The sequence below is a fragment of the Elgaria multicarinata genome, chromosome 3 (assembly GCF_023053635.1).
Source record: "Elgaria multicarinata webbii isolate HBS135686 ecotype San Diego chromosome 3, rElgMul1.1.pri, whole genome shotgun sequence".
Lineage (NCBI taxonomy): Eukaryota > Metazoa > Chordata > Lepidosauria > Squamata > Anguidae > Elgaria > Elgaria multicarinata.
The window spans coordinates 146,764,176-146,780,488 of record NC_086173.1 but is presented as its reverse complement, the minus strand read 5'-3'; the positions used below and the strand labels follow the sequence as shown (position 1 = coordinate 146,780,488).

Genomic DNA, 16,313 nt, shown 5'->3' with positions numbered 1-16,313 from the left:
CTCCCACATTCCCTCCGACCCTGGTGAACCAGCATGACATCTTATGGCTGTCAAGAGGAGGGAGATAGTGGAAGGCAGTTCTTTCACTTCTGGTTGCAGTAGAACACCTTTGTTTTGTGTTCCTTCCCTCCCCATTTTTTTTGCTCCATGTGCTTTTAAAGGAGGGGCTTTCCTCATTCCTTTCCCTTTCTACTACTTTCTGCTTTTCACCTCTTTATTGTCCTCCTGTTCCTGGCTTCTATTTCCCTCCCTCCATTTCTAACTCTTTCCTCTTCTCTCTGTCCCACTTCATCTCTCAGCCTCGTTCTGGCTTTTCTTTCCTCTTTTCCTTCTCCTTTCCCTTTCTTCCATTTTTCTTTAGAGTCTCAACTCTTAGGGGTTCTCCCCTCCCCCTCCCCCCCTAAACAAGTGTAGCCATATTAGTGGGAGGTGAAGGTGTGTGAGAGAGGGCTCAGGGAAGGGCGATGCTCAGCACCATCTATGTAGATCTGCTCAGAAGTAAGTTGCACTGGATTCAATGGGACCTGGGCCAGATCTACACCAAGCAGGATATAACATTTTGGAAGCAATTTGAAAACAGTACAAGGAAAGTGTTCTGGGCCCCAGCAGTTGTCAGTGCACTTCAATACTGTTATAAAGCAGTGGTGTACATCCTGCCTTATCCCCATAGGTTTGCACCCATAGGAATTAAAAAGGGTCGGAGGATAAAAGAAGCCTGGTGCAAATATCAGACTGATGCAAATGTTCAGTGGAGTCACAGGTCACAAGCACTTTTTTAGGGAGGATGTCATGTGACACGTCCCCCCTCAGGCTTCCCCGTTCCTGATCAACTTAGCTGCAAACACACAGGGGGTTGGGAGGAGGGAATGGAAGATATTGCTTTGAGTTATCCCTGTTGAAATGCACAAGCGTGTGTATATAGATGTAAATATGGATCAACACAGCTGCCTCCGCTTTTTCCCCTCTTCTTGAGGGCATTGCTTTGGGGGCGGTCATGATGAATCCCTACACTTCAAAACTAACCTTGCGACCACCGGGTGCAAGAAGACTTAAGTGTTGTCCCTGGGAAGAGGAACCATTTTGATGTTGCCTTAGGCAGTAAAATGTTGCGGGCTTCCTCTGGTGGCACATGTATGGGAAGAGGGGAGTTCTCCCACTTTTCAGTAATGACATTACAGGTACTATTCAATAGCTGAGGGGTCCTCAACAATTTTTGAGGCAGTGGGGGCATTGGGGATTTTGAGGAAGCGGTGTGGGTGCTGTCACAAAGTAGCTATCATAAGGAGCATGCCCCTCCACAAAAAGGCATTGGGGTGGGCATGGCCAGTCACAAAATACCCATGTCACAGAAGGCAAAGTGCTGAGGCTAAAAGACAAGTACACAACAGAGGGGAAATCTGGATAAGAGCACAAAACTATTCCTTTGAAGCCACAGTAATAGGAGGATCATCCAAAATCTGTTTAACTCTGCTAGTACAAACACACAAAACATCCGCTAGTACAAGCACACAAAAACCACTCCAAACACTAAGCTTCACATTCACCAATGCACACAGAGATCCCTGGCCTGCTTTCCGGGCCCAAAATTTTGAAAGAAAGAAAGAAAGAAAGAGAAGGGGCTGCCTGGTGGGCAATTGAATGATGGAAATAGAGAGAGAAAAAGAATGCCAGTCAGGTGGAGGGAGAGCACAAGGAGAGCATGGGTTGGTGGGGAAGCAGGAGATGAGTGCCAGGGGTAAGGGGGTGTATTTGGGGACCCTTGGGGCTGCAGAGCCCAGAACTGGGTAAATCCAGGGAATTCCAGCCGTATGGTCACTCTAGTCTGGATACATGGAGAGGGATTTCTAGTGGGCACAGCTTCCCTGGATTTATACAATGGGTCAATGAGATGAGTTCTCCTTAAGGAGATTTAGAGAAGGATCACAGGGTAGGGTTGTGGTGGAACCCAAAAGGTTGGTTCCCGTGGTTCGCTGAGTGGTAGTCAAAGACTCTCAAGACACAATTTCTCTCTCTTTAGAAGGTTTATTACGAGCAGCGCTGCAAGGTGGTAGCCCTCAGAAAACCTGAGGAACTGCCCAGTAATTTCAGGAAAGGCTAACATATTTATAGTTCCCCTTAGATACAGCAGCAGAACCTTCCCACCAATCATAATACAGTTTTGCAATACAATAACCAATGATAAGCAAGGCATTTATGCATGTGCAGAGTGCAAGTAATTCTATGACTAGAAAAACAATACATAGATGGGTATTGCAATCAGTGCAGCAAATAAATCTCCACCTGTTTCCTTTTGCGGTTAGCTTGCCTTGAAAATATATCACACCGCCCTCTAACTGCCTGTGTTGAGACACCATCTTGTGACATGATTTCAACATCAACCATTAGTTGTGAAAGTGGTTGCACTCTTAATATATTTGTTAGTTACGCAGAAAGCATGGATCTTATGATTTATAAAACAAAGGCCAAAGCATACATTTTCCTATACCTGTGGGCATAGGTAAAAGAACCTCCCAGCTTGATTTCCTCGACAGGGCTTAGTGTGATGAAGATGTTGACAAAACAGAGCTGGCGTTCCGAGCAGGGAACTCACATTCTGCTCACACAACCAATCAGGGGTTAGACTGGAGCAGGCCTTCTTTTTTTAAAAAAGAAATAACCTACCTTGTACCTGATGTAACCTTCTCTAGGACTTTCTCTTTCCAGTTTCTGCAATGCCTGGGCTCCTGGGCTCTTCCCGTTTGTGCTTCCTCCTCCTCCTCCTCCTCTTTCCACTGATCTCCAATTTGAGCTCTGAAGATGCTGCTGTGGTGGTTTCCAACAGTGGCCCTATCAAGGGCAAGCATCTCCCAACTGGCTTTGGCTCTGTGTCTGCTTATCTGGGTATCCCTTATGCTGAGCCCCCACTGGGAAATCTGCGTTTCCAGAAGCCCCTTCCACATCAGCCATGGAGTCAAATCTTGGAGGCCATCAGCTTTGGCAATGCCTGCCCTCAGTTCGTTCTTCATGACATCCCTGATGCACACATGTGGGCTCCAAATCAACCCCTCTCAGAAGATTGTCTCTTTCTCAATGTCTGGGTACCTCATCCACAGTCCTCTTCACCAAAACCTGTCCTTGTCTGGATACATGGAGGGGGATTTTTCACTGGCACATCATCCCTGGATTTGTACAATGGAGCAGGCTTAGCTGCTTATGAGAATGTCATTGTGGTCTCTATGAATTACCGCCTGGGGGCTCTAGGCTTCCTCTCATTGCCACCAGCTGCCCCAGGAAACATGGGTCTCTTGGACCAACAGCTGGCACTGAAGTGGGTAAAAGAGAATGCAGCTGCCTTTGGTGGAGATTGTACTCGAGTGACCATTTTTGGCCATAGTGCTGGAGCAGCCTCCGTGGGTTTCCATCTCCTTTCACCAACAAGCCAGCCCCTGTTTGCCCAAGCTGTGCTTCAGAGTGGCACTCCTAATGCTGTCTGGGCTTGGATAAGTCCTGAGGAGGCCAAGCAGAAAGCTCTTAATTTCAGCCAAATGCTGGGCTGTGGAGAAGGCCCTGAAAATGCTGTGGTGAGCTGCCTCCAGGAAAAAGATGCCATGGAATTTGCTCAGTACGAGGGATCCATGTTTCAAAAAAGCAAGTTCTTTCTCGATTTTCCCTTTGTACCAACAAGAGATAAGGATTTTCTGTCTGATGATCCACAGAACCTTTTGGAGGCCAGGTGTATTCAGGTTAAACCAATTCTCATGGGTGTCACCTCTGATGAAGGGTCTACCTTTCCAGCACATCATTTTCCTGGCACCAATCAGAGCCTTATAACTTGGGAGCAACTGCTGAAAGGGGTAAGCATGACAGTGAGAAAGGCTACTGAAGAAGCTGTTCAGGCTGTGGCGCTGAAGTACAGTGAAGAAGGCCATGATCCAGCACGGTACCGCTTGGCCATGACACAGTGCTGGGGAGATTACTTTAGTGTATGCCCAGCAGTTGAGTTTGCTGCAAAGTTCAGACAATGTGGGAGTCCTGTGTATCTTTACTACTTCAGACATTATACCTCTGGCTCTGTTTGGCCTGAGTGGGTTGGGGCACCCCATGGTGCTGAGGTACCTTATGTGTTTGGGACTCTTGAGTCAGCAGTAGGTGTCAACCAAACATACACAGAAGCCGAGGCTGTGCTGAGCCGTAGGATGTTGCGGTCCTGGGCAGAGTTCTCCAGAAGTGGGTAAGTCATCTTTTCTTCTTATAACCCCTCTGCCTTGTAGAGAAGGAAGATGTCATGACACAGGCCTCACACACCAGGCCTTGATGCACACAAACCCTCCTCAAGCCAAGCGCCACCACTTGAACAACCTGAGGGTAGGGTAAAACACCTTTCCCTCACATGAGAGGGTAAAGGCTAGAAACTGAAAAGGTTTTACTGTGTATGTAATAAGCTGAAGGTTATATATCAGGTGTTTATGATAGTAACTGTAGAGCAGCTGATAAAGCCAAGCAGGCATGTGGTTTGAGGTAACAAAACAAACTAAAATGCTTTTTTTCAAAGAATATAGACTGGACCAATTCTGGGTGAAGGTTTTTCCTGATTATAAGAAGTTAGGTGAAAAAGCTTTGAAACATCAAGTTCCTTTTTGTTCCACATATCTTTGTGAACAAACATTTTCGACATTTTGTTATATGAAGAACAAGCATTGAAATTGGCTCGATGTTGATCTAGATATGAGATTAAAAGTAGGAAATATTTAACCAGACGTGGAAGGGATTGTTCGGGACAAAAAGAGGCATGATTTCTCCCATCACATTTAGGTTTAGTAGCTGCTAGATATGTCATAATTTGTTCAATTGTAAAGTAGACGTTAGTAAAATTAAATTCATCTTGATATTCCTAGCTAAATTGTTGTCATTTTTGCATGGTAATATCACAAATATCACAAATGTTATGGTCTGTTTTTTAGTATACCTAAAATCCTGTGCTTAATAGGGGCTACCCCTTATTTTCTTAAAAAAATTGCTTCGCACAGGTAACTACCATAGAGGTAACAATTTTTTCAAAAGTAGGGGGTCCATGGCTTTGCATTTGAAAAACAAGGGGTCCACAGTACTTAGCTAATTGGGAACCACTGCTCTAAGTCATTGCAGCCAAACCAAAGCCTCCAGCCTCAAATAATCTCCCTCCCTCCCTCCCTCCCCCTCTCTCTCTGCCAAAGTCTCCCGATGGCCCAGCTGGGCTGCACACTTGTGGCTGGGGATATTGCTTATTGCAACTTATTGCTTGGTTATGTCTGTTGACTCTTACTTTAAAACCTCCGCCACCAGCTGCCTCCACCTTCTCTCCTCCTGCACAACTGCTCGACTCTGATGCACTCTTAAAACACTCTGGGTGGCAAGCCAGCCTCTCAGGGCCAAGCTACAGATACATCTGGGTTGCCTTCAGCCTCTCTCTGCCTTATGCCAGCCAGCCAATATCTCCAGCCTCAAACAATCTCCCCGCTCTCTGCCAAAGTCTCCTAACAGTCCAGTCCAGCCAGACTGTTCACTTGAACCCTGTGGCTGAGGTAGGGTGACATCTTATAGCTTGGTCACATCTGGTGACTCTTGTTTTTTTTTTAAATCTCCACCGCCATCTACCTTTGCCTGCACCAACACTGGACTCTGAGACGCCCTTAAAAAGCTCTGTGTGGCACGCCAGCCTCTCAGGGCTCAGCTACGGTTGTCTGAGTTGTGACTCTAAGCTCCATCCGACGACCATTTTTTTGCATGCTCATTACCGGGCATTCACAGTTTGCGCTCCGGTCCCTCACGTGACGTCGTCTGCCTCCTGCACCCCTTCCGCCCCTTTTGGCCTTCCTTGAGCGACAAAAAAACCCCTGGTTATGTCTAATGTATTTTTAAACACAAAATTGCTGTGTTTTTTATGATTAAACATGCAATCCTAACTGAATGTAAAATGGAATAGTCTCCTTTAATGTGGAACATGTTCCCACACCGTGGGGCTTTCATGCATCCGATTGCACTGTATTTCCTTTTTGATTTTAACAGTTTTATTATTTTCTACAAAAAGCAAAGCACAAGGGGAACAGGAGCAAACAATTTTTTTTTACAAAAGATCACATACTTAACTAATAACATAATACACTACATCTAATAAAAACACATATACAAAACGTATTAGGCCATATTCCATTTGAGGCAATCTTCATGTCAGATATAGGCTGTCAATTACTAACCTTTAGCCAGCCCAGTGTTATATAAAAACCACAGGTTATGTATAAAATCCACAAACAAATAGATCATTCTTTTGCAACTCTTGTATGTACTGTACTCTATCAAAGGTTTCCAGTCCAGTACAAATGAGGTTGTTGATTTTTCTCTTACTAACGCCATAAGTTTCGCCATCTCTGCCAACTCCAAAACCTTGAGCAGCCATTCCTCCGTTGATGGTACTTGTGTCTTTTTCCAGTATTGCTCATATAATAGTCTGGCTGCTGTTGTCATATACAAAAATAACAGTCCTCCTTTTTCATTAAGTTGATTGTCCATAAGTCCCAGCAAAAATGCTTCTGGGTTTCATTTGCGTATTTATCTTTAATTTTTTTTGCATTAATAAGTGAATCTTAATCCAGAAAGATTTTGCTTTTTTACATGACCACCACATATGGTAAATGATTCCTTCTTGTTCTTCACATTTCCAACAGTCTCCCAAACAACCCTTGTACATTTTTGCTAATTTTGAGGGAGACATATACCATCTGTACTTCACCTTATAAAAATTCTCCTTTAGTTTGGTACTTAGCATGTATTTTAAACCTTTTACCCACATATTTTCCATAATTCCATTGGTATCTTATACCCAAAGTTTTGATCCCATTTTATCATGCAATCCTTTGTTTGTTCATTCTCTGTCTCAAGCTTTAACAGTAGCTTACCTTAGACATAACATGTTTGTCATTAATACATAGTACATATAGATAGAATGGTGGATTGTAAATGTTTAACAAAAAACAAACAGATGCAACCTGTTTGCCCCTGGGTAACACTGTGTAATTCCAGGAGAGGGGGGGGCGGGGGGGGGGACAGGCAGGCAAAACCTTAACAGGGTTATCTACTATCAATTGCCTTGTGGGAAGGAGAGAGAGAGGAGGGAGTTATATGAGGATAGCATCAACCACCTGCTCTTCTTCCAACTACATTTGTCTGTCCCTCGGGCCATACTCCACCAACTGTCCTGTAGGAAAGTTCCTGATGATATTTTTTGAAATGTGTATTTTGATTTTGATTTTATTATTTTTATGTTATTATGTTGATGTTAGGGTAAGTACCCTTAGTAGGTTTTGTATCCTGAAACATCACATAGAAATAACTGTAATGAAAAAGGCTAGTGTTCTACTTCATAACACTACAGTTACACATGTGCACACTTCAGATGCAGGGCTGTTAGTAATTCAGATGTAAAGATGATGACAGCAGTGGTTTAATGCTGTAAATTTTCTCGAGGCCCTAATCATGCAGTATGGTAGGATGTACATTTTAAAAGGTAACAATAAACTATTTCATTTGCTGTGAAATACTCCCTACTGGATTATAAATATATTTTACATCCTCCACCGGAATCCCACGGGGTCAGTGGCCAATGAGATACAGTGGCCGCTCTATAATGCCACCCAGCAGAACTTCTTTCTTCTTCATCCTGAGCCATCCCAAATCATGAAGATATTTCCTGCTCAACACTGTGGTTTCTTGGAAATGTTTTCTTTGAAGGCTGCAAATCCACATGAGTTTAGCACTTAGGCCTTAGCTAGACCTACCTGTCATCCCATGATGGAGGAGGGAAGATCTCGCATTGTGTTTAATGTGAGACCCCTCCCTCTGTTTACATGCGATGCACGACAACCTCAGAAGGAGAGGAGTCGCGCCCAACATTTTTTTTTTAAAGGTAAGGTGTTTTTTTTTTTTTTTAAATATTTTCCCCGCTCCCCTCACCCTACCCAATGGGTGCAACACTCCTGAGGAGCGCAGCGCCCCATGCGTGGCTCCTGGCTCCTCGCGAGGAATCAAGCAGAGTCGGGTTAACCCGGCCACACGTTCCACAGTCTCAGCCCTGGACCGTGGAAAAAATGAGGCCAAAGGGGAGGGCTAAATACCGGGGCAAGGGAGGGATCATCCCTCCCTGATCCCAGGATCCCCTGTGCATCATGTGGATGCACAGGGATGATCCCAGAGGTCACCCCAGGATAAAGCCCCGTCTAGCGATGGCCAGAGTCTCGTGGCGTGTGTTTGGATGGGAGTGTATTGCTCATATCTCATGAGATAGATTTTTCTAGTAACTTTGCTTTTGATTGGAACTGTCATCTCTTCATTTATGGCTTCATGATCCCTACATTTTCTGAGCACTGGATTTGTTTATTTACAGCTATACAGGCTGAACAGGAAGCAAGCAAAGCTGTACATAAGTCTCAAAGAAAAAAAAATCACTCCAGCACCATCAAAATTCTTAAAATAGTTTCTGCCACCCAGAGAGCTTTTAAGGATCTCCTCCAGACACCTGCTTTGGTTTTTCCTCTTCTGGCCAAATTCATACTGCACCCAATGTTCCTTGTGGCTTTTTGTCTGGCTCCAGATCTCTCCCCAGATAGGAGGATATGACACATCCTTGGAGTTTGGAGTAGCCAAGTGTTCTACAGAACCTGTTGATCAGCTTCCTACTCTTCATTATTAAGTTAGGCCGACCATATTTTTGAAACCAGAAAGGAGGACCACATGGCTGCCCCCAAGGGTGTGTGCCCACCAACGTGTCCAGCCCCCAAGGGGGCGTGCCAACCCAGACATGGCTTTGGTCGCAAGTCTGATTTCACAGCGCATAATTAAGACAAACCTGTTCTACATAACATCTTAATGTTAAAATCACTAAAATAAAGAACAAGTGGCTGAAAGAACAAGTGTATCTAAACAATTTCACTCACTCCTACTTTTGTAGCTTTTGCTGTACTTTGGAGCTTTTGCTACAGTCTCCCCTTCCCTCAAATATCTTTTCTGACTGCAAATCCTTCACCGGATGGCCAGAGTCTCACCTTTCCTAACATTTAATACTCTTTCCCCATCACCTTTCTCATATCCATACTCACAGATTCAGCACACTGCCAGCACTGAATAAATGAAGTATTTGACAGGTGCAGAAAAATCTAGTACAACAAACTAGCAACCTAGCATTCAGAAAGAGTATAAACAACTATTACCCTGCAAACATTAGCCATGGAACAAAATGAACTAAAAGCTTGTTGCAGACACTTCTCACTGTCTTAAGCTTGTTTCAACTTTTGGTTTATCAATGAGAAACTAATCTAAACATTTGTCATTATACCTCTGGTTCATTAGCCATATAAACAAGACCATCACCAGTAGCAGTACAAAGAAAGGCCAGAATGAATGCCCATTATCACAGACAAATATCTTCTGAATTTACACTGCCTCAGCGTGCAGAGAACAGAAATCCCAATCAGAGAGTGTACTGTCCAAAGACAATTCAGAAAGAAGTCCCACTGATGTCAATATTGCTTACGCCCAGATGAATAAATACAGGATTGCAGCCATAAGTTCTTAAGATCAGCTTGAAACACTTCCTGACTGTTTGTTTGTATAACAAAGATAGCTAGAGAGGTATTTTTGGTGGTTGCTGCACAATTCAGAAAGTTGGCATCCTTCTGGAAGTTGAAAGACACTTAAAAATATTTGACAGACTTTCAGCTTGCAGAATAGGTTTTAGCTGGGATTTTAATTGTTCAAGGTGCATTGGGCATCTAGTGCAGTGTTCTTCAAACTTTTTTCCCCATGACCCAGTGCAATAATGTCACATACCCTCAAGACTCTATCCCTGTGCTTAGTCTGAAAATGTCTGCCATGTAATATGTGGGCTGGGTGCCTCCATTTCCCGGTAAGTTGGGGCCCAGCTCCGGTTGCGCCCAAATTCTCCAGAGGTTACCAGACTTCCCCGGTGGGTTTGGTCAGCCTAATTAAGTACCAGGCTATAAAAACACTGAGAGAGCAGTGGCCATTTTGCATTAAAAAAAACATGATGAAAATACAGTTTTTCAGTAAAGTATCATCTACAGATCATCTACAGGGGCCCTTCTCCGTGAGCCCCTGCCAAAGGAAGTGAGGCAGGTGGCTACTAGGAGGAGGGCTTTCTCCGCTGTGGCACCCCGGTTGTGGAATGAGCTCCCCAGAGAGGTCCGCCTGGCGCCTACACTGTACTCCTTTCATCGCCAGCTGAAGACCTTTTTATTCACTCAGTATTTTAACACTTAATTTTAACTTAAATTTAAATTATACTGTTTTAACTCTGTATTTTAACCTTATATCAATTTTGCTGCGTGGTTTTATCCTGGTTGTGCTTATTATATTGTATTTTGTATTTGTGTTTTTAACTTGTTGGTTGTTTTATGATGGTTTTAACTTTTGTGAACCGCCCAGAGAGCTTCGGCTATTGGGCGGTATAAAAATGTAATAAATAAATAAAATAAATAAATAAGTAATCTCAAGTTGATCTTCTATCTCCAGTAATTATAGTGCTTTTCTTGGAGACCAGCACACAAATATGATGCTGTGTTAGATATCCCATGCTGGTTTGTTCACTCCTAGTTGAAATGCACTAGCAGGACCAATATGCAGGGAACATAAGAACATAAAAAGTACCCTGCTGGATCAGACCAAGGGTCTAGTCCAGCACTCCATTCGCACAGTGGCCAACCAGCCATCGGCCAGTGATGAACAAGTAGGACATGGTGCAACAGCACCCTCCCGCCCATGTTCCCCAGCAACTGGTGCACACATGCTTATTACCTCGAATACTGGAGATAGCACACAACCATCAGGGTTAGTAGCCATTGCTTCCAGGAAATTATCCAACCCCCTTTTAAATTATCCAACCAACTTTTGGTATGATTTTTAATATAAAGGGGTTGTTCCGACCTGTTCTGTTCCGGCCTTTACACCTTCCCTGTGAGAAAAGAGGAAGTGGGAGGAACAATAAGAAGACAGGGAATTGAAACAAAAACGTTACAGCATACATTGTGTGGCCCATTCCTACCAGAGAGGAAAAGGGTAAGGAACTTATTATTTATTTATTTATTGCATTTTTATACAGCCCAACAGCCGAAGCTCCCTGGGCGGTTCACAAAGACTAAAATACCTACGTGTGCCCAGCAACATTTTAAATCGGTATAACATATTACGTTTACTGACTGACAAAACAACGTTATATATACCAGTGTAGATCTCCCCCAGGTTTGCTAGGAATGGACTTCACTTGGGAAACTTAGGTTTGGACTGGTACCTCTTATGTCCCGGGTCTGAAATACTCTGTAGTATATATTATTTCCACAAAATAGTAAAGATAAGGTGTAACATGGAATTGTTGTGTTCTGTGGATGTATAAAGTTTTTTGATAAGTTATGTTCTTTATAGTATGCAATATTTTGAAATTAACAATGTAGGCATAAAATATGGGGCATCAGGCAATCCTAATTTGATCGCATCCTTTTCTTACTCTTGTGCTCAATAGGGAAGGTAGGTCATTTAACCCTGGATTTAATGATTGGGGTGTGGTGGTTGTGGGTAGGATCTGTGTATTATTTCCATTGTGAAGTGCATACAACACTTCTCCCCTCTCAACATTCCTGATATGTAAGAGTAAACAAAACAAAAGGAAAAACAACAACAACTGTTGGCCAACCCTGGTATATATTTATTTTTATTTATTACATTTATATACCGCCCCATAGCCGAAGCTATGTGGTGATAAAAAAGAGAGAAAGAAACACTCTGAGCATGTGCAGTTCTGCATTTTAAACTTACTTAAATCATATCCCTATCACCACTGGAGGAATAATAAAACCAAGTTTACTTCTGCTGCCCTGATCCCAGTCACAGAAATGCATAATATACCCTTAAAGTGAAAGTAAGAAATAATAATAATAATAATAATACTACTAATAATAATAATAATAATGTGCATAACCATGTACATGCCAAGAATTTCTGTAAACCACCCAGAGAGCCCCAGCTATGGGAGCGGTATATAAGTGCAATAAATAAATGAATAAAATTAATGTCAGCTGCTTCCTAACTCTAAAATGTTTTAAAATAAGGATGCTGCAGTGAGCAGTTTCAGCCCTTGTAGACCCCATTATGCCCATGCCAGCCCAGCTGCTGACACAGGGCCTTTTTGCCACTATTCCCTGTTGGGGGAATTAGTAGTGTTTTACAAATTCCACCCTGCAGTTCACAAATAAACAAAAGCATGAGCTTTGAATCCTCAATGCTTTTATTCAGAGAAGTCTTCCAAAACAAAACAACCAGGCTAGTAGCAACAACTAATAACAAAGTAATTGTCTTACCCTAAATCACAGTAAGCATAACCACTTTATGGTTCTCCTTGACAAATGTTCCCTTCACATCAAACAGCATACTCCCTGCTCTGGCAGTGGCAGTGGCCCGCCCCACCCCACACACTGCTGTGAAAGAGCGAGCCTTTTACTTACTCCACCCAATCACCAACAGGTGTTCTGAGCTTGCAAGTCTCTGTCAATAATTACTGTTAAGGTTAATACGAAAACCTGACATTCCCATCACCTGCTGCTCTCTCAAGGTTCACTGGGGAGGGGAAGGACTGCTTTTACTGTGGCTGTCTGTCCTTGCACATAAGGTAGAACATATTGACACTTCAGAATTAAACTAGGGCAGATCCACACATAGCCTTCGGGACGCCCTGAGGGCGCTTTGGGGTGTCCCGAAATCGATGATGTGTACCCTACCTTAAGCATCCCAAGAAGAGGCGTCGGCGGAGGAGGAGGCGGCGGCTCCTCCCGGGGACAGGATGAAGACTTGCCACGCCCGGCGCCTTCGCCGGGCAATCAGATGCCTCCCCCCCGTTTGCCTGGGTGAGATGTTCACTGTCGTCCACCTACCCGCCGGCCTCCTTTTGCCGGCGAAAGAACCGGCAAAGAGAGCTTGGCGGAAGAAGCCGCCTTGAGGCTATGTAGCAGAAAAGCAGGAAAAGAAAAACTCCTTGTGTAGTGCTCGGATCTCAGTTCTGTGAAGGAACCGGAAGTTGATGCAGCCGATTAACAGCTTTGTGTAGAAACGTAAAAAGCCCGGGTGACTCTTTCGCCGGCAAAAGGAGGCCGGCGGGTAGGTGGGCGGCAGTGAACATCTCACCCAGGCAAACAGCAGGGGGAGGGGGAGCTGATTGCCCAGCGAAGGCGCCGGGCGCGGCAAGTCTTCATCCCGTCCCGGCGAGGGGCCTCCTCCTCCTCCTCCTCCACCGCCGCCTCTTCTTGGGACGCTTAAGGTAGGGTACACATCATCGATTTCGGGACACCCCAAAGCGCCTTCAAGGCGTCCCGAAAGCTATGTGTGGATCTGCCCCTGGTTTGACAGTCATTCTCTCTTCCTAAGCAACTATATGCCCTGGGGGTGGGGGGAATGGTACATGTATATTGAGAGCAGGAAGATTTTAACAGCATTCATAGCAGCCTGGTTTAGATGAAATTCCTGGAACCAGCTTGACTTGCACGGAACATCCGTACGCTAGTACTTTATTGCTCAGTATCATACTTTGCTATGGGCACCTGGAAAAGCCAGGTGTGAGGCTGACAGGGAATCAATTGGACTGCCCCCTGCTCCCCCCCAGCTGCTCCCCCCCCCCCCCGGCGGCTCACCTGCCTGCCTGCCAACCAACGGCTCTTCAAGGGTTCCGTGGAGATAGATTCAAATAATCAAATAATAGTTAAATACCCTTCAGGTGTGCTGGAAAATAATACATCTTAAATAGCCATTATATCATACACCCGGCCTTCTCTCTGGGCTCCTCCCGCTCCCTCCCAGCTGCTCCCCCCTGCTCCCAGCTGTGTTTAGATATCCTGTTGTTTAGCCACACAAAGTTCTTCTCATAGCTCAGAACCTCCAGCGTGTCATAGCTTAGAGCTTCATCACACCAGGGTTATACTGTGCAATCACTGTGAATTGCGTCCAAAAGGACTCCGAAGTTTTCCATCTTATTATCTGCTTTGACTGTGAAGTACTCCCATGCATCCTGCTTTAACTGTGCTTGAAAGCCAAAAGATCCGTCCTATTTTGATACCTCTTTAGGAGCGAATCATTTGCCATTTTCCAAGCGGCCACTGGGGGTGCCGGAGGAGGATTTGATACCTTTAAAGTACAAATTAAACAAATGCTTACATCTGTGTAAATTTTAAAGATAAAGTCATCAAAATTGGCACAGTAATAGATATTTAGGAGAGCTTTAAGCAGACCAAATTTGAATTGGATTGGGTCATCCGTTGATTTTTTTTTAACGATTTTTTTTAAACATTTCTCCCCCTTAAACCCTTTCCTGGTATGCAAAGGATCTTAGGAGCGCTGCTGCCTGAGCTAGCAACAACAACAACAACAATAATAAGAGCTTTATGCTGTAGGGGATAATTTGAGGGAAACAGGTATGTGGGATGAAGCCTTTAGAGCCTCCACACCACATGTTACCATGCATCGCCTTAGAATTTATATATAAAGATTCTTGCGTGGGACGCCATGGCAGCTGAACTGGTAGAAAAATGATAAATGCCCTGTTGGGGTGAGAAATCCCACCTTCGGAAGTTTGCGCGATTAGCTCCTGAAGGAACCATCAAGTAGGCTAAGAGAAAACTGTTGGTACAGCCCCTCCTCACCTTGGGGCTATGATGCTTCACCCTGTGAGAAGTGAGAGGTCTAAGGCTGGTATGACCACCTGCTGCCATCATCTGAGGAATACCAGGGCACTAATTTTGCTGCTGCATAAACTGCCAGCTGCAGGTCACGTAGGTACTGACGTCCACTGGATGAATACCGATGTGTTTATTTTCTTATTAAGCAAAAGTAACAGCAATTGACGTGTTTCAAAGCCAAGTAAAAACCCAATCTGGCTCAGTTCCCAGCTTCCACCTGTCATAACTGCCGTCAGAACCCGACTGACCAGTAAGAGGCCAAATCACCACCAGGTTCTCACACCAGAACAGCTAATCCAAACACTGAATATAATCTGCTGAACTTTAATAAAAACAATAGTTCCCCATTCACGACAGGAGCTGCAAAAGAGCTCTGTGCCTTGACAGAAGGCAGAAAATGAGAAGCCCAGGCCAGGGTCATGCCCTCAGCTAGTGAAGATACCTTGAATTGGCCTGACAGCGCTCTCTTCTATTATTATTATTTTGTACCTTTTATTTGTTTTAGTATTTTAAAACTGTAAAACGCCTTGGCCGAAAGTTGGTATAGAAATGCATTAAATACGAATTTATTCTCCTATGTTTATCATAACCCCCTTTCTAGATTCAAACTTGTCTCTGGTTATCTAGTTGTAGTGAGGGGAATCATATTCCTTTTAAAAATTATTATTATTATTATTATTATTATTATTATTATTATTATTATTATTATTATTCAGACAAGTCCAAAGAGGACTCTGTTCCACCAGGCAAGGAGGAAGATGGGAAGAAGGAATAGAACACGGAATGCTTAGAAGCAAGACATTTCCACTCCTCCTCTCCTATTTAGGGTGACCATATTTTGGAAACCAAACAGGTGGACAACATGGTCGCCCCCCAAGGGGGCATGCCCACCAACATGTCCAGCCTCAGGGGGCATGTCTGGCACCAAGGGGGCGTGCCCACCCAAACATAGCCTTGGTCACATGTCTGATTTTACAGCACACATTTAAGACAAATCTGTTCTACATAACATGTTAATGTTAAAATCACTGAAATAAAGAACAAGTGAGACAGTCAATGTATCTGAAATTACCTTCACTCACGCCTACTTTTGTAGCTTTTGCTGTACTTTGAAGCTTTTGCTATACTCTGTGTGATACATTCTCCCCTTCCCTCAAATATCTTTTCTGACTGTATCCTCACTCGTTGCAAGCTGCTGTTACTGTTAACGGGGTTTGCTGCTGGCCAGCTGGCTCACTTTTTTATTTTTAAATATCATTTTTTTTTAACAAACAAACAAACTTCTGTATGATTGTCACAAGTTTCTCTACATTAGGGTGGGTGTTGTGGGCGGTGGACACTACTGCACCCATTCACACTTCTCACTTATAGCTTCTCAAGGCTTGTGCATTGGCACCACTTCGCACATCCAGACTTTGAACTCCTGTCTACTTCCTGCACAAACACGGGACTCTGAAACCCTCTTTCTAATGTCCTGTGTTGCATGCCAGCACTGTGGGGCTAAGTTACAACACGTGTCTGGGTTGTCTGTGCAGCCTCTGTTGTCTCTGTTTAAACTAAATTAAATTAAAA

At 44.0% G+C, this 16,313-nt stretch overlaps 1 protein-coding gene across 11 annotated transcripts in view; it reads left to right on the top strand.

Annotated features, from left to right (window-relative positions):
* The window catches only part of LOC134395918 (acetylcholinesterase-like), a 30,622-nt gene that overhangs the window by 378 nt on the left and 13,931 nt on the right, over positions 1–16,313 (top strand). For 4 of the 11 annotated variants that reach the window (XM_063122175.1, XM_063122166.1, XM_063122174.1 and 1 more), the window contains exon 2: positions 2,704–4,210. The exons of 1 other annotated variant lie outside the window; for it this stretch is intronic. In XM_063122175.1, the coding sequence (XP_062978245.1) occupies positions 2,704–4,210 (1,507 nt within the window). Of the gene's footprint in view, positions 1–2,687; positions 4,211–7,093; positions 7,247–10,091; positions 10,362–16,313 lie in introns of those variants that run through there. 6 more of the 11 variants (XM_063122165.1, XM_063122172.1, XM_063122173.1 and 3 more) reach the window with 5 other exon arrangements.